The following is a 26,495-nucleotide window of genomic DNA, read 5'->3' on the forward strand; positions in this document are numbered from 1 at the left end:
TTAAAGAATGTTCTATCAATGCAAAGAGCGTTTCATATATACACTGTGTTTCTTTTCGAGGAGGAACACTCACTTCTGCAGGAATCCAAAATCGTTAATGCTAATCCCAAGAGAGGTAAATAAAGCTGCAAAATGAGGATAATCATTGCATACAGCATTGTTGAATTAAGGTTAATGCATGTGCAAACACACCATTATTTTGCATACATTTGTTCAATATCAAGTGTTTTATTAAGGGCCCAAACTTTTAACAAAACACATTCAACAGTTTCATGTTTAGTCTTATTTGATACCATAATATACAACTACAGTTTAAGGATATATTGCCTGTACTTTTAAAAATTAATGTTCCCAATGTATGTCTGCAGTTACATCCAAGACAGCAGGAAGTTTACTGCAAGTTAACACATACCCCTTTCCTTTAGGTCTTCAATATATGCTTTCATAAACTCTTTCTCAAATTGTTCCCGTTCCCGTTCACTTTCTACAATTTCTTCAGTATCTTCACATACAATAGTTTCAACTGGGCTGTCCTTGAGACTTACGAATCTAGAGAGAGTAACACAAAAGTATATTCAACAGGCTTTTGAACATCACTGGCCAACATGAATGAAGTTTTAGGTGTTGTTACTGCAGCCTGAAGGGGAAACGTAAAGTAACATTTGCTCAATTTTTGCATTATGGCATTGTTAGGGTCCTTTTATAGTTAGAAATGCAGTTTTCAAATGGCATCTTCTCTATACTCCACTTTCTATATAAAAATGATCAGATTTATCTCTTTCTTTTTGCCTACCTGCATAAATCATTCTTTGCAATAATACATACATTTCTTGATTATGGAACTTCTGACAGACTACACCGTAATTCCACGTCTGTTAATGAGCAGTATGGACTCCATCCTAAAAACATTGCCTAGCAATCTGGAATTTTGCCAGTATCACTTAGCCGACAATATGTATCTCCATTTTTGATTGTTATTGTGTTACTTGTCTTTTACAATGCATGACTGGACATGCATTATGTCGTATTTGCAAATTTTCTGAAGCTACACATTGGAGGTAAAAAACTAGATAGTTACATAAACAACTTACTAAACGTGCAAATTAAGTGCACAGCATTGTGAAAATCTCTCATGATATTACCACTCCAAGAAGGAAAAAAAAAATCAATAGAATTGTTACTTTCAAAAGAACAAATGCTTCAACAAATCATAAGACTTTTTAAAATCTCATAAATTGCTGTGAGTCTGTGGTTGGTTGACCTTGGCTGGCCAGGTGCCCAACAAGCAGCTCTCTCACTCCTCCTCAGCAGGACAGAGGAGGAATATAAGATGAAAAACTCATAGGTCAAGATAAGACAGCTGAATGAAGAAAAGTAAAAGCCATGCACCGAATCAAAGCAAAGAAAAAAAAATTATTTTCTACTTCTCAACAGGCAATATCCAGCCACTTCCTGGGAAGTAGAGAATCAGTACATGTAGTGGTTGCTTTGGAAGACAAAAACCTTAACAACAAATGACCCACCTCCCTTCTCCTTTCTCTTAGCTTTTGATGTTGAGCATGACATCATATCATACGGAATATGCCTTTGGTCAGTTTGAGTCAGCTGTCCTGGCTATGTCCCCTTCCAATCTCATGCTTATCCTTAGCCTACTGGCCTTTGTGGGGAAGGGTTGGAGAGACAGCATTGATGTTGTGGCAGCACTGCTCACAGTAGTCAAAAATCTTGGTGTGTTACCAACACCTTTTTAGCTACAAAGGACTGCTATGTGCCACCCCAGCCAGACTCAGTATAGAGTCTTAAATGGTTTCATAATGAAAGACGTGAACGTGGTCTGCAGAAATGCAAGATCATTGTAATTACAGACTAAAAGACCTCTTAGTCTTATCCAGCATGCAGCAGCAAGGTGCTATTTCACAAAAAAGACTGCGCGAACTACTAAAATTACGTTTGGCCTTTTAACTAGCAATGTCTCTTTCTCCAGGTAGCACGTTTTTGACAGCACTGAGCTCATCAACAGCTGACTGCCAGACTATTGGTCCTACTCTTGGGCATGGCTTTGTGACTCCAGCGTTAGAGCTACTACAATCAAATCTACATAGGAATAGCAGTTTAGGCATACAGATGCACATTGTGGGGAACTGGAAGATGAAAATAAAAAAGCTGGGGCTCCTCAGCAATTTCCAGTCTCACTAGTGCCTCCTCAAGGGCTCTGACATAGATTGGGTTAGAATTTGATTACCAGGTATGGTAGAAACTGATGCTTATGAAAGTATTTCTCCTGGGTGCATCTACCTTATCTTCTTAAGAACATATCCCTTTCTCTCTCATTTTTACTTACTTTAAACCTGTGGTTGACTCACAGACGGCTGTGGGTATCTCAACCAGGTCATCGCCACTGACAACTAGCAAACTGAGCTTTGGCATGTTGACCAGAGCTCGTGGAAGGTAAGTCAACTTATTTTTCTGTAGGAGAAGCGTCTGCAATTGATCTAACCTGTAAAAATGTAAAAGATAAAGATAACTTAAAATATTTATCACAGAGAGGAACATCTATCCAAAATAGCAATACAGGCTTAATCTTGCTTAAAAGAAGAACGATTACATGCACCATCTTTGGCTTCTCAAAAATTACTCTTCCCACACTTTCACAAATTGTCATCAACTTTAATGGAAGCTTCCAGCCATGGTTAAACATTATAGATATTAATAGCATACCTCTGACAAGTACTCAGAAGCATGTCCAAGACAAAAGGTTCCAAAAACTACTGTGCTTTCATACAGAAGATGTTGACAGAATATGATATAAATCATCACCATGTGTATCCCAGAACTAATGAAAAATATAGGTCGCCAGCTCACACCTTTGCCCATTTGATAGTTTCCATGAACTAGATACATCCATGCTAGGCAGTATATTCCCATCTATTGTTTTTCACTAGTAATTAGCACTGAGGGGAGCAGGAGAAAGACCAGCTCCTGGTCCTGGTGCTTGCAAGTTGTCTCACTGAAATCAATTTAATGATAGTGCTTTGTGGAGGAAGGCATTGGGCTGCTTTTGCTTTATTTCCCTGGCTTTTCCTAATGCAATCATAATTTGTGGCTTAGTGTTTATTCCTTGGAGCAGATAGAAGATGAAAAGCATAGCAAACAGACGAAACAAGTTTGTCTAATTTGACCAGAAGGGTCCATTCCTAAAACACTGTTGCAGGCTATTGCTTATCAGACCCATGTGGTATGTTTGAATTCAGGGAAAAATATCAACTAAGGCTTCAGTTTGCTAACAACTCGTCTTTTTTAATCACAGGCTTCATGGTAGTTCATTGAGGTTCTTCAACACTTTGGGCATTGAAATCATGAGTCTGAATAAGAGTATCAGTTTACCGGGGGGCGATATCCTGACATTTTCTAGTTTTCGTAACGCACATGAGCCCAAGAGATCTCAAAATTCAAAACACAAAGTTAAACAAAGAAAACCTTATTTTGTGGTGTCTGATTATGATGCTTCAGTATCGAGGCTGGCAACTCAGTAGGAAATGGAGAAGATGAAATGTGGAAAAGGAATATTTTGGAGATAAAGAATAATGTATAGGTTACAGGGGAAAAATGACCTTAGAGTAGGTATCCTTCCATAAAATAAAAATATCCTCTTAGAAGCCATTTGAAGTTAATAAAATCCCTACTCAGATCTCCTGGAAAAAAATAATAGCAGGTTTATGCTGTTGTGGCTGGAGTATGTAAATTACTAATACAAATTAAGACTTCAGCCCTGCTGTCAGAGAATCTGTGATTACATAATGTCCCAGAAAAGTCTTTTTGCCCAGCAGCAAAGGTCTTGTGAAAGTTAAGGTTGAATAAGTTTTCTGTGAAGTTTCTTCTGCCTCAGAGATCTCTATTCCTAGTTCAATAAAGAATCCTTTTTTTTTTTTTTTAATAAACTTTAGTTACTATGTGTTTTAGTTAACTTATAGCTATGTAAAGCATTGTAGACCAAGTTACAACAGGACTCCAGATTCAATAAATAAGCCCAGGGATAAGAAGAGTGCCTTCTCAGGCTAGTAAGTCCTAGTAAAGGACTGATTTTTTAAAAAATACAAATACTAGTGGATCTCTAAATTGAGAGTGCGAGTATACATGTGCACATGCATATATACTTTAGAGTTGGAGAGAAGGATTTTTTTAACCTTACCAATATTTTTCTACTTTGCTGCCAAAGTTTATCAGATTCTTTCAGTAACTTCAATACGCTTTAGTATATCTTTCCCTCCACTCCATCTTCCCTTCAGAAAGATACTGCTGCCAACTCCATATGGTGAGTCTCCTGTACTTCGCGCTACTTTGCAGAGCATGCCCCGTGAACTTCCCAAATAATAATGCCTGGATATCATGACTAATTATCATGAATGCAACAGAAAATGTGATTGCTTAACTGAACACTAGAGGCACTGACTCTGCAATCTGCCATCAATGAGCTAGAAAACGTAGTTTCTGTTCTCCAACCTAGTCCATCAATATTAATGGTAAAGCTTACATGTAAAACTATCTGATGCATTTCCAAACGTGATTTTCTCATGTGATTTTTCATTAATGGTATCCCTTGGAAGCTTATTACTTTCTAGATTTGCTTTATAGTTCACAAGCCTGTCAATAAATTAAAACATAAACTACCTGTCTATGTCTTCTGGGAGATCTTTCAGGTTGTTGCTGCTAATATCCAACCACTGCAAATTAGACATCCGGAGTACACAAATTGGAATAGAATGGAACTTGTTTGCTGACACATCCACAACTGTGACTTGTTTCAGGTTACTTAGCTAGAAAGAAGTGGTGCTTTATTTTAGTCACATTTTGCAAATACAAGAAGACATTTCATTCATCAACAATCAAACATTCTTACCCCTTTCAAAGCACTTAGAAAAATAATCATTGCATTATTTTTTACTTAGCTTTTTGCCAGCCTTATCTCTTAGTCATCATTTTATAGGAAAAAGGATTTCAGAAATAACTACCTCCCAAAGTGTTCGTCACCTATTTACCTATCACCTATCACCACCACTGTCATGGTATTGAATTAAATTTTCATTCTAAAAAAAACCCTATGGTTTCAGACAACACCAAGGCTGGAACAAGATAATGACTTCATTCCTTCCTAGGTTACATATCAACTACGCTATGAAGTGACAAAACACAGTTTTGATAATTAATAGATGGCAGGTTGTTATTCTCAAAATCAGAGATTTTATAACTTCCATCAAAAATACATAGATTTCCTTTGTTATAAGTCTGTTATGCACTGAGAGTGTATTGCTAGGAGACTCTTAGAAAATGAAACTGCCAATTTAAGCCAACAAAAAATTTGGTCCAAAGTTTTTCAAAGATCTTTAAAAATACATTTTCCATACTGAAAGCTAAATACATACTAAGACGCACTAAAGCTTATTATCTGAATGCTGTTCAAAGGAATTACATTTTTAAGTAATAAAACTTCAGCACAATGCAGGTTAACTACAAATATAAAATACACCTGTTAAAGAAATAAATGTGTTAAATAAAGCTCTCTGTGTACTGAATCAATTATTTACACTATCAGTGTTCATAAAACCATGCAGCTAGCTAAAGTGAATGTCAAAGGAGCATAAATGTTAACGAAAAAGAGTACTTTAGAATGGAAGTTATGTCTCTCAGCTTCTAATCGTACATCAACATCACAATCTAGCTCTATAGATCCTGATACAGAAGAGAAAGTAGCAAAAAATATTGTCATTGGTCTTTGCCTGAAGGTTTCTTAGAATGTAGAAAATAATTAAGAACCAAAAATCTCAAACCAAATATATTTACCACTTCCAAATTAAGCAAAATGAAATCAACAGCATAAATTATGATAAAATTATAAAGTAATAAAATACATTTTGAATCCTTGAGAATTATTTTATTATTATTATTTATTAAGAATCAAGTTCTGTTTTGTTATATCTCATGTTCAAACTTCTTCTTACTGCAATACTGCCAGACTTTCATCTTAATTTGGTCCATGCCATTTAAAATGCTCACATTCACAGCTTGGCTGTGTCATAGGCAGTTTGATGTGGGATTTATTGGCCGTGGTTTTTTTTGTTTGTGGCGTGTGTGGGTTTTGTTTGGTTGGGTTTTTGTTATGTTTTTTCTCGGTAAAACCTCATGTTGCTGCCAGACTTTAAAATTGGGGGAAATCTTCTAAGGGGAATTTACTGAAGTTATTGTATTACAAATGACTACACAATTAAGTTTACCTTTCAAAAACATAATAGAGGTTGGGAGTTTCTCAAATCAGAGATTTAATTTTGGAATCTGCCCACCACTGCGTTAAAACAGCCTTGGTGAGGTACTGCCATGGAAGTGTCTCACTCCTGGTTCAAAATAGGCAAGCACACATTTTATTCTGACACTTCTCACTTCCAAACTATTTTGTCATCTTGAGGACTGACTACTAGCAATGAACACTCACTACTATAATATAAATTTTCCAGATATGGAATCTTTTTTCCAACAAAACAGAACCTCCCTTTTAAGAAGGAAAGTAGAGTGACTCTTGTAGATCGGAGCAATGAGAGAACAGAGAAACTAATTGGCGTCATCTTTAAGCTGCATTTACTTTGTAGTTTCAAATTATTGTCACAATTCCAAATCTCAAGGAAATATTTCAAGTTTCTCTGTACTCAGAACAATTTGTTAAAACTGCTGATGCATTTCTTTCAACAAACTCTCCCCAAAAGATATTTAGCAGGCACAGAATTAGAACAACGTCCAATAGGCTTAGATGTCACACAAAATGTTCTCAAACCATCCCCAAAGAAGGAAAGCCACAGTCTGTAAACACCAAGGGGAAATCTATTTTAAAATAAACTGACATCACTGTTCGCCCAAGTTCCTAAACACTTTGTTTTCACTTACAGTCACCTGTCTTGCTGAAACAACTTGGTAACACTAACACCAGGGGGTAAAACAATATCTCTTCAACAGCAGTAACTTGTTTTACATGTTTTCCCAAAAGTGCTTCATTGCATTAAATATTAAAAGTAACATTAATGTAGGAGTATCATTTTTTAATAAATAGCTATTTCTGCCATTTTTCATATAGTATTGAAAATAGATTCTTTTAATACTTGATTAGATGAAAACCTAAACTTTTCAGGAGTTTGTACTCCCATAAAAATGTACCAACAAAATATAAGGCCATGGACTCTCTTGATATAAAGTTTGGTTCAGCATGCCACAGAATATATGGAGCCATGATTACATTGTGTAAGCTGCAAGCCCTCAGCACTTGTTCTTTTAGGGTAATATTTAACAGAACCTGTCCATTTTCTACAGTATGTTGAAACCTAATGGAGTTTTTATTTAATCTGTCTCTGATATATTACCAACAAACACCTATGATATACAATGCGTTGGAAATTATGGCAGTTATGTATTATACTTTCCAAAGAAAACCCTGTGTATTTTATTTCTTCTTGAAGCACTGATGGATTTTTGCACCTCTTATAACATTTCATTTTCAAACAAGCATGGCTGCCTTATCATTTTTACGTTATAATTTATTTTTACTTGATGTTGATTTTTGCTGTTTTCCTCTGTTATGTGACTTTGAATCAATCGGTATATAGGCTTCATGCAAGCTCCATTTTAAAAAATAGCTATATTTGATAGTCTAGCTACCTGGACTCACTTACTGTGGTCCCTACGTTTAATCACTCTTGTCATTTTTATTTGACAAACTGCCCCATTTTGCTTATCTTAATAATTTTGTTCATGGAAATAATCCAGATAACATTGTAGAACTCCACTGCTTCTCTTTCCCTCTGACAGTTAAACCTTCATTTGAAAGAATAGGACACTACGTCCTGGGTGGAACAAGTTATTTGATTAATCGGTATGTTTTTATTTCCGTTTTGCTTTTTGCCATGAAAGAGATTTACTGATAAGTTTACATGCAAGTTATCATGAGTTGCCTACTACCTAGCACCAACAAATGGACAGGTGTAAAGCTAAGTCAAGTCTTACCACAAAAATATTGTATTTATCAATTACGTGTAAGCATTTTGTGACATAATCCGCATCTCATCAAAGTCAATGTATGACAAGACATACAAAAGACTAACCCAGAAATGTCTATCAAAGCATTGCAAATGTGTCTTTTCCCAGAAATTTCAGAGTCAATGAATTCAAAGAAAATTTGTGCCACTTCAGTAGGATCTGGTTATCACATATGTTGTCTCTCAAAACGCAAAGATTTTCACTCATCATCTTATTATCTTGCTGAAAGCAGTACAGTATGTTTGACAAAGGAGCACCCTAGGTGCAAACTGCAGAGTTGCCCACTTCAATCTCATGCATTCAGACCAAATCCCTAGCTTTTCTTTCACAGAGCTCTTCTATAATTTCATTGACATTCCTGGAGAAGAGCCCCAATTAAAGAAACAGTGTGAAAGCATCTTTAGAGGCAGAAGATGTCTTTCGTAAAAATATATGTGTATATTTACAGCCCAGTTCACCATCAGACTTCCAAATTGGACTCTTAAACTTGAGGAGGGAAAGGCGTTTAACAGTCAATGCCACCCTTTAGTGATAGCGTACTAGTTCATGTATGTTGTGACAAAACCCTCTATAATGTAGAAATGCATGACTTCAAACAGCACGTCATTTGGTGTTAACATGATAAGCTAAATCCAGGAAATGTATATAGAAGCAAGTCTTCACCCAAACGACATTATTCTGATTTTGCAATGCTAAAGTCTTAAATCTTTTCCAGAGTTAATCCACAAACAGACATTGTTATTCTGATGCCAGACTGTCTACCTGGAAGTTTAACATTATCCCCTTTCATCTTTGGAACATTAACATTATTCAAACACCTAATATTTAAAGTCTAATAGAGTAATTATAGCTGTGATGATCTAAGCATAAAAAGTTTGTAGAAAGAGACTTTGCTTTTTGTTAGAGCAGTTTTTTGTATATACTAACCTTCCATCAGGTCTGCAGACTGAGAAAGCTGGCTGCATATGCAATGTTCACAGAAAACAGGTATTGATCATTCACAGGTGATTGAAGAACCACGTAGTAATAAGAGCAGAACTATCTTCATACAGTTAAAATCCCTAAGAATGTGGATCATGTGTTTAAATTTAACTATAGGAGTTGTTCCAAGCCAATAGATGAGTCACGTGCATGAAATTAAGTACACAATCAATAATTTTCTGGGCTGAAGCCAAAACAAGTCTGCTGTCTCAAAAATAAATTTATGTTGATTAGTTACATTAAATTTTCATAGTATTACTGGTGCAGCTACACACAGTCTTGCATATATTATTGCACTTTGCCGTCATAAAGTCATCTCATTTTAAATCTCCAAAACCTATAAATTAAGGACACATTAGAAGGGAAAACCAGGCTCTAACAAAAGTCAATTGTAGGTTTCTCAGCAACTTAAATGGATCCAGTAGCTCACTTTGGGTGCATACTCTCCATATGTTTTAATTAAAACCAATAGAAGAGGAAGAGCAGTAATGTCAGCAGCATATGAGCATTAACTGATCTCTCCACAATGTTTCAATAGGAAGGGTCCTTTGAATATATTAGAAGACTCTTTTAAGAAATATTCTGTGCCTTCACCAAGAGATGACCAAAATTATTCACTTTCACAACAAGATAGAGACAAAGCCAAAAACTTTTTTCATTTCTGCTCCAAGATGAAACAGCATTTGAAGAGATATTGTTCAAATGATGTCATCATAGAATCATAGAATGGCAAAGGCTGGAAGGGATCTTAGAGATCATGTAATCCAACCTCCCTGTCGTGGGCAGGGACGTCTCTCAACTAGATCAGGCTACTCAAGGATCCATCCAACCTAGACTTGAACACCTCCAGGGAGGGGGCATCCACAACTTCTCTGGGCAATTTATTGCAAAGTCTTACCACCCTCATACTGAAGAATTTCTTCCTAAGATCTAATCTAAATCTGTTCTCCTTCAACTTAAACCCATTTCCCTTGGTCCTATCAGTGGACACTCTTGTAAAAAGTCCCTCCCCAGCCTTCCTGTAGGTTCCCTTCAGGTATTGGAAGGCAACTATTAGGTCCCCTCGAAGTCTTCTTTTTTCAAGGCTGAACAATCCCAGCTCCTGCAACCTGTCCTCATAGCAGAGATGCTCCAGTGCCTGGATCATCTTTGTGGCCCTCCTCTGAACACGCTCCAACAGATCTATGTCTCTCTTATGGTGGGGACACCAGAACTGGATGCAGTATTCGAGGAGGGGTCTCCCAAGAGCAGAGTAAAGGGGGAGACCCTACCTCTCTTGACCCGCTGACCACGCTTCTCTTGATACATCCCTGGATGCGATTGGCCTTCTGGGCCGCATGAGCGCACTGTCAGCTCATGTTGAGCTTCTCACCTATAAACACCCCCAAATCCTTCTCTTCAGGGATACTCTCAACCCACTCTGTACCCAGTTTGTATTTGTGCCTAGGATTGGCCCGACCCAGGTGAAGGACCTTGCATTTTGACTTGTTGAAGCTCATGCAGTTAGCACTGGCCCATTTCTCAAGTCTATCAAGGTCCCTCTGGATGGCATTGTAATTATGATTTAAATATATACAATGATGCTGTTTAGCCATGACAAGAGACTGTAGCCTGTGAAGTTACTCTTCGATTTTAAAAACTGAGTATGTTCATTTAAGCTCATTCTGAAACCTAGGGTAAATTACTATTTGCGAAAGTGGGTCCAGTGGTAAACATCCAAAAGAGAAGGAAATCTTATTCTGTAGCAACTCAAAAAAGATATTCAAAACAAAGATGATAGCAAAAATAATTACAACACACAGGTTGGTGGTATCTTTTTCCATCGATAAAATAGCAACCATTCACTTGAAAGGAAAAAAATATCGAGGATATTTGAAGTGGAAGAGAACCTACAATTGAGAACAGTGTCAACAATTGAACAGTAGAAGAGAACCAGGTAACAGCATAATATTGACAGAAGCAAAATAAATAATGAGAAAAAATACATAAGAAAAACATTCAAGTGAAACTGAGACTATGATCCTACAGCTCTAACCTATTACAGTAGGACCATTTTGATGATTGATGGTGAAATCATTTCACCTTATGTATATAAGAAAGCAAGATGGAGAGGGACTTTTTACAAGGGCATGTAGTGATAGGACAAGGGGAAATGGATTTAAACTGAAAGAGGGTAGATATAGATTAGATATAAGGTTTATAGATTTAGATTAGACATAAGGAAGAAATTTTTACAATGAGGGTGGTGAAATGCTTGCACAGGTTGCCCAGAAAAGTTATGTATGCTTCATGCCTGGAAGTGTTCAAGGCCAGGTTGCATGAGGTTTTGAGCAACCTGATCACTAGATCAGGTTGCTCAAAGGTTGCAGGAAGGTGTCCCTGCCCAAGACAAGGGGTTGGAACTAGGTGATCTTTGAGGTCACTTCCAATCCAAACCATTCTATGATTCTATGATATTGATGCTGGGCAATGACAACAGCTTTCTACACCAGATTGATCAGATATAGCCTGATAAACCTGGAAACAAGACTTTCATGGAATGTCAGCCAGAAGTCAGCTTGCTTATAAATTTAAGTGGAAGACAGAATATTAAGGGGAAAGAGACATTCTGACTTCAGCAATGAAGGTCAGAAGGTTTGTGATCAATGAGCTGCCTCCTACAACACCAGGAATAAACATCTCCATGGATTCTGCTTTACAAACAGAAATGATAGAACTTCTTTTTGCCTTGACACAGAGTAACTTCACTAAAATGCACAAGATACTTGCCTGCTGTGGTGCTGGGAATCAGAGCAGTTTGACAAATACCACTAATTGGCTACCAAGCAGAAGAACCCTGCAACTTGGAACTGAATTTATCTGTTCTTGGAGCAGGAGTTTCATAAAGAGAATCCCCGATTTCAGGAAAGTCAAAATGGAGATAAGTCTGTTTTGCACCCTGTGACATATCTGGTCTGGCATTAGACCTTATCTAGTTGAGCAAACTGTTGCAAAATGTCTATCATAAAAATTATTTTTCTTTTAATGCCAGAGAGTACCTGTGCATGACACTGACAGTACACGAACCTACAACTGAGAACACTGTCAACAATTGAACACAACAGTTCACAGCTTTGTGGCTTGCCAGGATTATAGTAAATTTTTCTCCCTCCTTTCCTTTCTTTGAGGTGGTGACAAACTCAACAGGAAAAATTTTGTGTTCATCTCTTCCCAAAGGATTCTTTTCTTTCTATATTCTAACAATATTTCTAAGAGGCTTTATGTCTTGCTCTGATACAAACGTGTAAAAATTGGAAATATAGCTAATATTAGTAAAAGACTCAGATGTAGGAGAGGTCTTTTCCTCACCTGGACAAGAAAGCTGAGGAATGGCACATACGTTGTACGCACAGTGGGTGAGGGTTTTTGCACAAATAGACATTTGGCTACTTTCTAAGAATTTGTTGGTGTAATTAAGAGCGTGAGGCTATGACTTCTTGCGGGTTTTAGTGCCAGGTGAGACCCTCCCCACCCCGTCAGGCCGGGGCTGAGCCATCAGCACCTCTGCGAATACCATATTTAAGATGGGGACAAAGATCCAGAACTGAGACTGCACCTACACTGAGGAGAGAGGCGGGGGCTGACCCTGGGCTCCCAGACGGGCGGCTGCCCACGCTGGGCTGCTGCTGCCCGACTGGAGATGGCTGCAGCGACACTACTGGGAGAGCTTTGACACGCCCCACTCCCAGGGCACACGCTGAGAGGAGCTCGTTCTGCCAGGGCTGCTGAGGTTCATCGAGAGGACTGAGACCTGAGAGAAATGGCCACGCAGACACCAAGAACAATGAAGATGGAGCAGTAGAAGGTGCCAGAGCAGGGATTCCCCTGCAGTCCATGGTGAGATGACAGCAGCCCCATTGCGACCCATGAGAGAAACAGTGGAGCATCCACCGCAGCTCTTGGAGAACCCCGCGCTGGAGCAGAGGTGCCTGTGCCTGAAGGGAGTGGTAGAGAATGGTCTGCGTGAGCTGCTGGAGGCTGACAATGAGGCAGAGAGGCATCTGAAGGCCATGGCAGACTCCATGCCAGAGCCGTGACAGCTGCCTAAGAAGCTGTGACACCCTGGGGAAGAAGCCCGTGCTGAAAAAATCTGATGGGTAAGGATTGCATCCTGCAGGAAGGACTCATGCTGGAGAAGTCTGTGGACTGTCCCATGAGGAGAGGATCCATTGGGCAGGGCAAAAGAGTGAGGAGTCCTCCTCCTTTGAAAAGGAGTGGCAGAAACCACCTGCGATGAACTGACCTGCAGCCTCTCCATTCCCTGTCCCCCTGCACTGCGAGGAGAGAAAGTAGAGCCAGGAAGAAGGGAAGGGTGAGTGAAAGGTGTTTTTTGAGATCTGGCTTGTTTCTTGTTATCCTCTCTGAATGAGCCATTAAAAATTAAATTGGTTTGTGCCCAAGCTGAGTCTGTTTTGCCCAGGGCCATGGTTGATGGATGATCCCTCCCTGTTCTTATTTCGACCCTCAGTTCTTTTGTCACATTTTTCTCCTCTCCACCCCACTGAGGGGAGCAGTGAGGGAGTGACCTCGTGGTGGCTGAGCTGCCAGCTGGGCTGAACCACAACGCCTATGAAAGCTTGTAGTGAAGCTGGGCTTTCAAGACTTCTTTTACAGGAAGAATTCCACTGACATGGAGTTTATAGAGACCTGGCGCAGACACTGGACACATTGCAGCTCTGCACTAATGCCACCCAGCCACGTGATCTTTGGTACTGCCCCACGGATGAGAACATAGCAAGCCTACAAACCTCATCTGCTTTTTACTGGGAATTCACTGAAGTTTCTTTTCTTTCCTATTTTTTTTTTTTTCCCTCATACTCTAATGAAGCACCTGTTGAAATCATCTTTTTGAAAAACAAAAAAAAATTGCCTGCATAGAAAGTATCCTCAGTGTGGGTCCTCAGTATAGCCAAGCAGCTTCTATATTTCAGGCAAGCTTCTAAGTCTAAATTATGTTGGGATCTTTTCCGTCAACTCAAAATACCTCAGGAAAAGGTAGGCACAAATACAGCTAAAGATTTGGTCCATAATGCTCCTTGGATTGCTAAATTTTGTCTAGTGTCTCTTAAACAACAAGGAAAAGATGTTTAATAAAATCAGTCATCCAGCCTGTCACAGCATAGTTACTCAAAAGATAAATTGTGTAGAACCAGGTTTCACGGTATCGAAACACTATAAGCTCAGGTACATTTTATGCTTTTTCTTCCCATGTCCTATATCAAAACAAGCAGCTTCCAAACAAGTGTTTTACTACCTATTCCCCTTCAGATTGTGTCCAAGCAACTTATCTTCGCCTAGCTACACATTGCTGCTGTAGACATACATTTCCCTTGTAATTTTTTAATACTAAACAACAAAAAACTGCTGCGTATTTGTATATATCATGTGCAATGCCAGATAATATTTTCTGTGAACATGATGTTATACAAATACCTGTGTAATGTTTTGAGCATATAAAAATATGAATATAACAAAGGAAACTATGACTACTGAACAAATACTTAGAAGGAGTAACATTTGTTATTAACAGCATGCATATAAAACTGTCAAGATTTTCACAACTGTAAATAAAATCTAATACGTCGAAGTGCAAGCTAATATAAGAACGGTGAGCTACACACATTTCTTAAACTGACTGAAACCTGGGAAAAGATGGAAAGATTAAAAAAATAACTGTATATAATTCAGTGAAAGTCTTGTGTTCAATATACACTAGTGGTCGAAAAGCCAAATAAATAGTTGAATATATATGTAATGCGATATACAATAATTAACCCCTAAATTACTTGCCACTAAATAAAACAATTATAGACGTATAATACAAAACACCACACTTACTGTCAGTTTTTTTCAAGGAAAAATACAACAGTAGATAAGATTCAGAGATGAGCAACAGTCATTAACAGAATTGAAAAATACTATTTTTGTTAATTTTTTGTTTTGCAGTAGTTCTGAAAGACCTAAATCAAGATTAGGAAAGACTGTAAAGTTCAGAACAGTTGAGCAAGAAATGGCAAATTCGTGGTGCAATCTTCCTTCACAATGTAAGAGCAACATAACCAATAAACTTTGCACTTCCTGATAAAATGAAACTGTTATGTAGTTAGGCTATAGGATTTGTAACAACAAAAAGGTCTTCTTCAGTTTAAGAATTTTACAGAATTCAGAGGAAACTGACATTTACAAAAATAATGAAAACCTTTATTTCTATGTCACTATTCAAACAAGCACAGTTCAGATTTTTTCAACCTCAGAATATGGCACAAACACCATGCTGATGTTCTAGTAGAATAATACTGAACACCCTGTATTCAGCTTGCTTGTTGAGGTTTCAAAGGTGAAAACTGGTAAAAGTTAAGTTCTTTGGAAAGCAGATCTGGAAGGTAGCAGTGTATTACAATGCTAGCAACATTCTTACCAGAGCACGTGGAACTGCAAATAAAGCTCTGTGATGCTATGCTGTAAAAACACGTGTTGAGAGATCTCTACTATACAGTTTTAATATCATCAATAGCCATGACAAGCAAATGGGAGAAAGTGAACAGAAACACAGTGGCAAGAAGTCACTTACCAAGGTCAAAAAATATGTCAGAGAAAGTATAACACAGGTTTCTCGATTTGTAGTCTTGAGATACTAAGGATTACTCCAGGTATGTATTATGGAAAGTCTCGGGCACCTATCAAGACTTTCTTTGATTATGGTAATTAAATTAATGGAGGTTAAAGATACTCTCTATTTTTTATAACCTGCTTATTTCTTCCCTTTTTTTAAAAAAAAATGTACTCCAGCATTCTACGATTCTGAAGCATCACATTAGGTCCTTGAATCTAGTCAACCTTTTTATTGCCTCTAACCATCATTTCAAAGAGCATTTTTTATTAGTAGCCTGAAGACTTGGAGCCAGCTTCTGACAAAGAAAAACGTTTCAACTAAAGCAGTTTGGGGTAGCCTGGCCTCTTGTTAACCATCTCGCTGTCCTGCAAGGAGTGCATTCAAAGAGAAAACAAAAAACCCTGCCAAAATCAAACCAAAAAAAACAAACAAACAAACAAAATATATCGGCAACAAAGTCAGAAAAGAAGAACAGCTAGTCATGAAATGGTGATATCCACGTGTGATCCTGACACATGTATCTTCTAATTCATTGCAACCCCTCTGCAACCACAATCACACAAGTCAAACATAACATTTAACTGACGAGCTCTGTATTTCAAGATGAGACAAAATAGCAGCCTCAAAGACAGCCTGGCAGCCAGCCATACACTGCTTGACAGAATTGAAGGTAGGAGTCATAGCCCTCAGCAGCAGTCTGGTGATGCATACTCTCCCCAGTTAAATAGCCACATAATCATGTATCATATAACCAGACACAGTCAGGAGAACTTTTGTCACATAGTCATACACTTTCTTCACACAAAGTTTACATGCAGGCGAGCACTGGGCACATATACCCAGCGTCCACACTGCCCGTGTAAACTGATGCATGGAGTCTCAAGTTTTGGGTCAAGGAATTTGGCAGACCAGGATTAACAGTATCACTGCAGATTAGGCCAGAAGGCAATGGGCTGATAAGGTTAGAGTAACGCAGGTGATGGGAAAGCAAACAAAACAAATGTCAGTTAAAAATAGAAAGGAAGAAAAAAAGTACCGGGATCAATTTTGCAAAGTAAAAGATAAGGGAGATCTGGGAAATATTATTCCTGCAAAACTGTGTTTACATCATAAAGCTTGAAGTTGCTTCAGTCTTACCATAACCTTTGTAACTTGTGTTTTTATTGCTCGTAAAATTACTCACCTCCTTCTAAACTCCATCAGTGATAAACAGCTCTATGACAAGTCACAGTGAATATGACGGATAGTCTAAACTACAGGTGAAGAGACATCTCTTTTTTTATATTTGTTCTGGGTTTTCCAGCCATTAATTTCTTAACTTGAAACGCACTGTGCTTTGCATTTCTTCAGAAGTGTGACAGGGGCCTAGGTTTGTGAGCTGGCATCTCTTCAATAAGAAAAGCAGGAACCAGTGGGCTATATCCTCCACTGAATTCCCTTGCATCTGTAGCATCTCTTCCACTTCGCATTGGCTATAATTCTACACCTTTTCGCCCACAACTAGAAGAGTAGGGATCTTACCTGACTGAGCTCTATATGAGACAAAAAAATAGGATGATATCTGCTTTCAGGTGATAGGACTGCCTCTTGTCCTTGTGCCTTTCCCACTGATCAATGATGACGAATAAAAATCACAGTCAGCCTTACCAAGTGTTGTATACAGCTGTGAAGACTTGATCAATCATGTAACTAGCTATAATTAGTTAACAACTGATAGAAATGTATTCAGTAATAAATGGAATGCATTACCTTCAGTTAGACTCTCCAACTTTATTCTTCTTATAGAATAAATAATACCTCTCTTTAGCTGCACTTCATGGAATAACAAATAAGATGTTTTTCTCTCCCTTCACCAACAACTCCCTTCTGACTCTCATCAATCCATGTATGTGGGCACCAAAGACATTTTTCTTTAAGTTAAAATATGTGAATGTGATAGTGCTATGTATTTGTTTTCCTCTCTGCTTCTATTCAGTAGTTATACAAAATCTGCCTCAGATTATCTCACTGATGAGAAAGGAGGATATATAACCAGGATTTTGAAAGCTTATTTTGCTATTGGACTCAACGAGATTTTTGAACTGTTTTCAGAGAAAGCAGAGGTGGAACGGTATCAAATACTCTTTCCTACGACTGAATTCTTTTATAATCAAATTCTTGCTTTTTGTAACAACTAACCATGTTGTAGTGTTCACATTATGCCCCTTTGCTCATCGTTAAGTCTTCCCTTATGCTGTAAAACTACATCTCTGTCAGTGTCTACAATAAAAAAAAATCAGACCATGAAAGGTGGTGTTACTTTTATTGAACTCACGTGGAAGGTAAAGGAAAGGTCACTGATACCACAGCACAGAGGTAGGCATGGGTTGGTTCTCCAGGGAAGAGGACTGTTATTATTAGCTGCTGACTTGCTCTGATAGTGGAGTGGTTTTGAAGTGATGTTATATTAATTAGTAGACTTTGGAAGCACAGTGTCAAGAACAGGATCAACTGACACACTTTCCTGTGCCTAACTGCATAATCCTGTTTCCTAACATAGATTCATGCCCTTCTTTAGCCCCTTGTCTATTAAAACGTTTATGAGAGCTCCTGCAGCAGTAAGGCCTCCATGAATCTCCTCTGACACCTAACACCTTTGCACCTGCTCTTCTGGGTTTCACATCCCCCCTGCTAATGTTCGATGTTCCATCTTATGCCAGTTCCATAAAGCAGCTGTTGTTTTGCATGGATTGACAGCACTTTGGCCAACTGTATCGGAAAGCAACTCGTCACAAGCATTAAGCAAATTGAAAGAGAATACAAGCACCGAGCAAAGAAGGGCAAGATGAAATGCTGTCTAACAGAAACGCACCCAAGCCAAGCAATTGGAAAAACATTTCTGAGACTGCAAAATGTATGCACAGAAATGCTGGTCTGATTGAAGTCAGCTGGACTTTTGCCAGTGATTTAAAACGAAGAATTTTGCCAGAGGTTGGCTTAACGCTGTAGCAAGTTAAGCCCTTTATTACACCATTCCTCTCTGCTTTGCAGTCTTGAAAAGCCCACACAAATAAAATTCAGTTTTTAACAAATCCCATACATGACTCCTTTGTAACTTTCAAGAAACTCTACAAATGTGAAGATTTTACAGGTCCTTTTTAATCCCATTGAGCAAGAGAGGAAGGAGCTACAGGCGAGTTCTTCTGGTGCCTGACTGGATAGGGAAACCCCTGGGAAATTAATGTCCTGTAGAACCTTCTGATTGTGTTTTTCATTTTATAATTGTTACACACATAAAAAAACAAATGGCAAGGGAAAGAAACAAGTTTGGAAGTTTACAGCTTTGAAGAATAACTTTCTGGTAAAACAACCTGTCATTTTACATTTCTATTGAGACTGCTGGTGTCCTGCCTGCATAACCAGGGTGTGACTTTGGGAGGTGTGAGTCACGGATCACAAATACAAGTTACGTGGAGATGCTTAGTGGAAACTTACTTGATGTCGCCCCACACTTTCATAGAGCTGTGTCTCTGTTCTTCCAGTTAAATGTTTTCTGTTGCTAAACAGGCTGGGTAGAGAAACAGAACCAGACCAACACACACCAAAAACTTTCCGGCTCTTAAACCTCAGCTTTAAAATATCTTTTGAAATTGTATTAATGTATAAAAGTTATTTGTGTCTGTTTTGGATACTGCTGTGTTTGAAAACCTTAGTAGACTAATGTTAAGTGCTTAATGAATCTCTAATTGCATCAGATTTCTTTTTAGGGTCACATATGTGAGCATTGTTGAAAGATGCAAGAGAGAACTAATTATAATTAACGCAGAGAAATGGCACCAGTTATAACTCCTGTATCTCTAGACAGTCCTACCAGAGTTATACAATACTGGACCTGTTGATTGTCAACACAAGTGAGCTAATTGGTGATGTCACGATTGGAGGCAGCCTGGGCTGCAGTGATCATGCACTGCTGTACTTCACAGTCCTGAGGAATAAGGGCTTCTATAGATTTGTCAGCCCAAAAAGGAAGGTCAAAAAAGTGTATCCCCCCTGATGAGCACGACTGGCAAACTAGTAACAATGGATGAGGAGAAGGATGAGGCACTCAGCCTTTTGCCTTTGTTTTCTCTGGCAACCTCTCTTCCCACACCTCTCAAGTGGATGGTCCTCAGGCTGGAGACTAGGGGATCAAAGTCCCTCCCATTGTAAGAGAAGATCAGGTTCGTGATCACCTGAGGAACCTGAACATATATAAGTCTATGGAACCCGATGAGATGCATCTCAGAGTGCTGAGGGAATTGGCTGATGCAGTTGCCAAACCACTCTGCATGATATTTGAAAAGTGATGGCAGTTAGGTGAAGGCCTGATGACTGGAAAAAGGGAAACATTACACTCATTTTTTCAAAAAGGTAAAAAGGAGGATTTTGGGAACTATCAACCTGTCAGCCTCAGCTCTGTGCTTGGGAAGATCATGGAACAGATCCTCCTAGAAGGTATGCTAAGACACATGGAGGACAGGGAGGTGATTCAAGACAGCCAGTATGGCTTCACCAAGGGCAAGTCTTGCCTGACCAATCTAGTGGCCCTCTATGATGAAGCGACTATATCAGTGGACAAGGGAAGAGCTATGAATGTCATCTATCTGGACTTCTGTAAGGCCTTTGGCATGATCCTCCACAACATCCTTCTCTCTAAATTGGAAAGATATGGACTGATGGATGGACTGCTCAGTGGATGAGGAATTAGCTGGATGATCACATCCAGAGACTACTCATCAAGGGCTCGATGTCTGGATGGAGATCAGTGATGAGAGGTGTCCCTCAAGGGACCATATTGGGATCAGTACTTTTTGATACCCTCATCAATAACATAGACAGTGGGATCGAGTGCACCCTCAGTAACTCAACAGATGACATCAAGCTGAGTGGTGTGGTTGACAAGCCTGAAAGATGGCATTCATTGAGAGGGACCTGGATAAGCTCGAGAAGTGGCCCATGTGAACCTCATGAGGTTCAATAAGGCCAAGCACAAGGTCCTGCACCTGTGTTGGGGCAAACTCCAGAATGAATTTGGAGTGCAGCCCTGCAGAGAAGGACTTGAGGGTACTGGTGGATGAAAAGCTGGACATGAACAAGCATTGGCATTTCTGGCCAATGTGTGGCCAGAAAGCCAGCCTGGGCTGCATTCAAAGAAGCATGGCCAGCAGGTCAAGGGAGGTGATTCTACCCCTCTACTCCACTAATGAGAGTCCACCTGGAGTACTGCACTCACTTCTGGAGTCCTCAGTACAGGAAAGACATGGACCTGTTGGAGTGGGTCCAGCGGAGAGCCACAAAAATTATCAAAGAGCTGGAATATCTCTCCTACGAGGAAAAGTTGAGGTTGTTCAGCCTGGAGAAGAGAAGGCTCTGGGGAGATCTTCTTGCAGCCTTTCCATACCAAAAGGGGGCTTATAAGAAAGATGGAGACAAATATTTTAATAAGGCCTGTTAGGATAAGGCAAGGGATAATGGCTTTAAACTAAAAGAGGGTAGATTCAGACCAGATATAAGGAAGGAATTTTTTACAAGAGTAATAAAACACTGGGACAGGTTGCCTGTGAGGTGGTGGATGCCCTATCTCTGGAAACACTCAAGGTCAGGTTGGATGGAGCTCTGAGGAACCTCATCTTATTGAAGATGCCCCTACTCATTGCAGAGGGTTTGGACCAGACGACCTTTAAAGGTCCCTTCCAACCCAAACTATTCTATGATTTTTGAAATCTCCCCAAGCCTGTACTTGGTTATATCAGGACTTAGCTGAAACCTTCTATGTGCGAGAAATACAAAACAAGATTTTATTTGATCTGTTGAAAACAAGGTGTGCTAAAACAGCCAGAAAGCATAACCTTGCCATTTCTCTGAACTACAAAAATCAGTTTATACAGGATTGACATGGAAATGCTTACATACACATATATGCTCGCTCTTTGGCAAAGTATTCATGTGCTGTAACAGTCTCTGTCTCATTCCTTCATTTTACATTACCCAGACCTCAAAAAGGATACAAAAAACATTTCAGATCACTTTCTGGGACTGCTCAGATGTGGTACTGAACATTGTTCAAAGCAGAATACTTTGCAAAGCTCTTTTTTAATTTATTTTCAATAACAGAACACCTGTCTGTAAGCATTTCTGTCTTGCTGCTTGGTAGTGTGGAGTGACTTGCCTGTCTTGTGACTGACAGCATGTACCACACCAGATGGTACCAATGAAGTAAATGAGAATTTCTTCATCTTTCCTCTCTTCTCGTTAAAGTTCCTTTGAGTCATATCTATAGATACCCCTGGCTGATGTAGCATTATTAGCAGAATTTTATAATATAGAAGAAGAACTGGCCCTTCAACATAGCAAAACTCTTCTTTGAAATATCAGCACAAAGCAGGTATTCTGCCATGCACAGGAAACATTAATTGGGCGACTCAGTAAATACCTTCAGAAAGCAATACTTTCTGAAGCAAACACACCTCGAAATAAGGTCACAGCAGTTTTTCTACAAACCTGTATAAGAAAACACATTATTTATAATATTGGTTTTATTTCTAGAAAAACAAATTAGTTGCACAACATGTATGAAAATAGCAATAGGAATGCTATCCAACAGTTAAAATACAAATACTAGCCTCATGTTAATTCTTTAATTCACACACAGAAGGTACAAGAAATTTAGAAACAAATCCATCCATCTCTCCACTTCTCTCCGCAGCTACAGAATATGGTAGCCAGACTGGATAACATACAGACCATGCGTCTCCTAAGCATCTTAGCTAGCAGAACAAATTCATCTCCACAGAGGAGTCTTATCAGCTGTGTCATCTCTGGGAAGACTGTGCCCTAAACATAGTGCAGCTTCCCCTGCTGAGCCTGGTCACTGAGGTCTAGAAGTCTCTGTTGGAAACTGGCTGCATAAATGGAGCACCACATAGGTTGCCTTTTCTAACATTTATATTTGATTTCAATTTATATTTTCACTCATATCCAGAGAAAGGTGGTATTTTACAAATGTGGCCAAAACAGATTCAAATTCAACTGCAGATCCATAAACCTTTTCTGCCAAAGGACTTACTTTGAAACTAATAATAATCTAATATTAAAGTTAAATGGAACTTTTTAAAATCTAAAATTGTTAAACATCCAACAGTAGAAGAGAGAAAAATAAATTGAAAAGTAGTCATTGAATCAGCTTGCTCTTCCTCAGGCATAGTATGGAATGGTATGAAATCCTAAGACTTGAGAAAGTAAAAGATGAGAGCACACACCCTCATTTTTTTGTAATGAGGCACCAAATTATCTCATTCAGCGAGATGACTTGCAGAGTGCTGGAAGTGGCCTTTGAAAACAGGGCAAGAGCTTTCTACAAGAAATGAGCAGACAAGTGCTATGGCACAAGACATGACACTAAAGGCATTGCTCCCAAGCACACTCAAATGGAAATACTGGCAAAAGTCAAGGTACTGGACATACATGTTCCTAGTAGACTTATACAGCCACTCCATGAAACAGGTTGCATTAGGCCAAGCAGAATGCTATGGTTTGGCATGAGTTTTTTTCTCAACACAGTATAAAATGTGGATGTACTGCTACCAGATATTGAATCTGTTAACGGAGAATGAAGATTCACAAAATTTCAGTTGTCCTATAACATCTCAATCATATCTCAGCTTAAAACAGTTGCATTAAAAAACGAAATTGGTAGATTAAAAGGCAAGAAGTATAGTTAGTATACATGCTGGAAACCTCCTTAATGATTGTAGTTTACCTGAAAAATAGTACAAGATAAAAATGCCTAGAATCTTGTCTTTCCTGAAGTATCCCTGCTTACAAAACAAATTAACAGACTTAACAGATATCGTAACAGTCTGTGAATTTCTTATGTGGCTGACTGACAAATCAGGCACAGAAACAACCGATGTAACATCAAATATTTATATACATATATGGTAGATGTCTTCACAAATGAGGAAATTCAATTCAAAATGGGTATTTAGTGACACTGTATGGTTTTGTGTGATAACCTATGTTCGCCCCCTACCACTTCTATGTAGCAACTACAGTCTTGTGTTACACAATCCATCTCATTGAGATTTCTCCCTCTAAATTAGCTCATCAAGTAATATTCTGTATCTATTTTTTAAAAAAAAAAGAAAGAAAGAAAGAAAGAAAGACTTCTTTTCCTAAGAAAGCAAAAAACTAAATAATCAAATAAACTAAAAGCTTCAATATCTCTCTATTTTCTGCACCTGACATAAAGGAAATTGATAGAAAGGGAACAGGGAAACTGATTACTGAAGATATAATTCAGTCTCAGAGTTCTGATGATCTCATAAACCTTTATGGGTCTGTCAAAAATTCTGGACTGAATTACAGGTATGTTATCAATCTCTTTGAATCTATTTTCGTATATGTTATCAGTGTCTCTCTGACCATTATTCTATGTAGAAAACCAAGGTAAAATTAGACTTTGATCATTTCTGCTGGGCTGAAGTTTGCCTTTATTTCTTTCGACTAAGTTTTGCACTGGAGAATTCTGATGCTGCTCTCATGCATTTCTTTCACCTTCCCTGAAGGAACTTCTGAGGATTTGAAAGTCAAATAAAAATTGAATCCCTTAAAAGATAACAAGCAAGAAACATTTTTAGCTACTTTCTACCTTATGCTGTGTATCAGTTGTCAAGTTTTCTCTTTTTTTCCTAATGTTGTAAAGGGAACCTCTTCTCCTACCAAAACAGAGCTTGCACATGCTTGCTCACTTACTTACACTCTCCATTTACCAGTGCTTACACCACACAAGAGAATGATGTACAACACTTATGAGCATTTCAATGGCTTAATAAAAGTTAATAACAACTCTGTTAGGTAAAAATGGATCTAATTTGTGTAACTTAGGGTCATAAAAGTTTGTCTTGGGTGTTCATGGCAAGTTCTTTGCATCATGGGTGCTACAGAGTGGCCTCTGTGGGAAGAGACATGGGGGTGTCCCATACCGGACACAGACAGTTCCAGTTAGTTCCATGGGACCCACCATAGGATGCAGCTGAGCCCCTCAGCCAAGTGTGTGGTGCCACTCTAAAAACTTATTTAAGAAAGGGAAAAAAATGCCAGAGAAAAGGAGAGAGAATAAAAAGAGTGAGAAAGAGCACAGGAAACACAAAGGTCTGAGTAAGAGAAGGTAGTCCATGGTGGAGCAGATTGCCACACCACAGCTCATCGAAGACCCACACTGCTGTAGATGGGTATTCTTGAAGAAATTACAGCCCATGGATACCTCATGGTGGAGCAGAGGAGAAGCATGAGGAGGAAGGAGAAACTAAACCACTGTGTACTGGCTAGAACTCCCCCCACCTCCCTGCAGCACTCAGGGCTGGGAGAGGAATCTGGAGTAAAGGAGTGAAGTTGATCTTGAGAGATGGGGAGGGGAAAGGTATTGTTTTAGTGTCTGTGTTTCTCACCATCCAAACATATATCGGCAAATAATAAATTAATCTTCCCCAAGTACAGTCTGTTTTGTCCACAATAGTAAATGGTAAACAATCTCCATCTTTCATCTCAACTCACGAGATTTCTTATCCTATTTTCTCCCAATGTCATGCTGAGGAGGGGGAAGGAGTGAGCAGTTGGGCGGGTGTTTGGCTACTAGCCAAGTTTAACCCACCACAACACATTACCGTGCCTTTCTGTTTTTGCTTTTTACACTGTTCAGACTAATTCAATATTTTAACTCACTAAATAGTTACCCGCTAGTGACTGTCACCTTTTGCCCATCTGAGGATCAAACATCAGACACCTATTACATTAGCAAGGATACTGATTTGCTCTGAATAAAATCAGCCATATTGAGTCTACTGAAGGCCAAACACTGTGCAGTGTTTAAGAAAATTTTATGAGTGTTCCTTTAATTGTATGTTCAGCTTCCAAAGCAGCCCTTGAAATGTTGATTCTAGGAAACTAATTTTACAAACTAAGTCAGAAGATTTTGTGTAACCTTCCTCTCAGGTCACTGCAAGTATAAATTATCAATCTCCAGAGAAATAAAGAAACATGATAGACAATGCAAATATTTTTCTTCTTGACCTATTAGACCATGCTGACATGATGTTGCTTCCAGTTTTTGCTGTTATATAAAGTCATTTGCACAGCTCCAAATTTTCCATAGATTGTAAGTGAACCATTACACAGCAGCTTACACTGTTTTAGTGGATTTCAAACCCATCGAATAGGAGACTGCCAGAGAAAAACAACTTACTGAGCTTTCCAAGAGAAACACTTGTCTCTTAGGATTCAGCACTGGAAAGACTTACTTGTACAGTTAGGTTTACATGCAAAGGCATGTAATGCATAGACATAGGTAAGCCTTTGCACTACATCGCCTTTAGAAGTAACTGAGAAAATACTCATTGATATTAACACACCAATGATTGGGGTTAAATTCACCATTCTAGTCCACTGGTTTGAATATACTCACTTTTCCTAGATGCTTGTATTAAATTCCTTTGCCTGTTCAGGATATCTGTTTCTTTTTGTTTTTATTATGGTTTCTTTTCACCAGTTAAGTTTTACCTGGTTTGTCCTCTATCTTTGCTATCTGAAAGATGAGGAGAGGAATGAGAAAGGACACCTGCACTGTTTGTGCTGTTGCTAGCATTTCTATGCAATGTCCACAAGCCAGTGTTGACTCGTTGTTTCTGTTTCCTTCACAATATTTTTTAACAATTCTTCTCAGATAAACTACCTCACAGTGAAAAGTCAAAGGGGAGAGTTAATTACTCTTAAC

General features: G+C 38.7%; 1 protein-coding gene across 1 annotated transcript in view; it reads right to left on the reverse strand.

Annotated features, from left to right (window-relative positions):
* Positions 1–26,495, reverse strand: part of LRRC2 (leucine rich repeat containing 2) — a 58,711-nt gene that overhangs the window by 1,105 nt on the left and 31,111 nt on the right. Inside the window, exons 5-7 of the mRNA XM_086629632.1 lie at positions 4,669–4,814; positions 2,342–2,497; positions 413–549 (exon numbers count right to left, since the gene is read on the reverse strand). Of these exons, the coding sequence (XP_086485758.1) occupies positions 413–549; positions 2,342–2,497; positions 4,669–4,814 (439 nt within the window). The remainder of the gene's footprint in view (positions 1–412; positions 550–2,341; positions 2,498–4,668; positions 4,815–26,495) is intronic.

This window comes from Tauraco erythrolophus, chromosome Z (assembly GCF_009769465.1).
Source record: "Tauraco erythrolophus isolate bTauEry1 chromosome Z, bTauEry1.pri, whole genome shotgun sequence".
In the NCBI taxonomy this organism is placed as follows: domain Eukaryota; kingdom Metazoa; phylum Chordata; class Aves; order Musophagiformes; family Musophagidae; genus Tauraco; species Tauraco erythrolophus.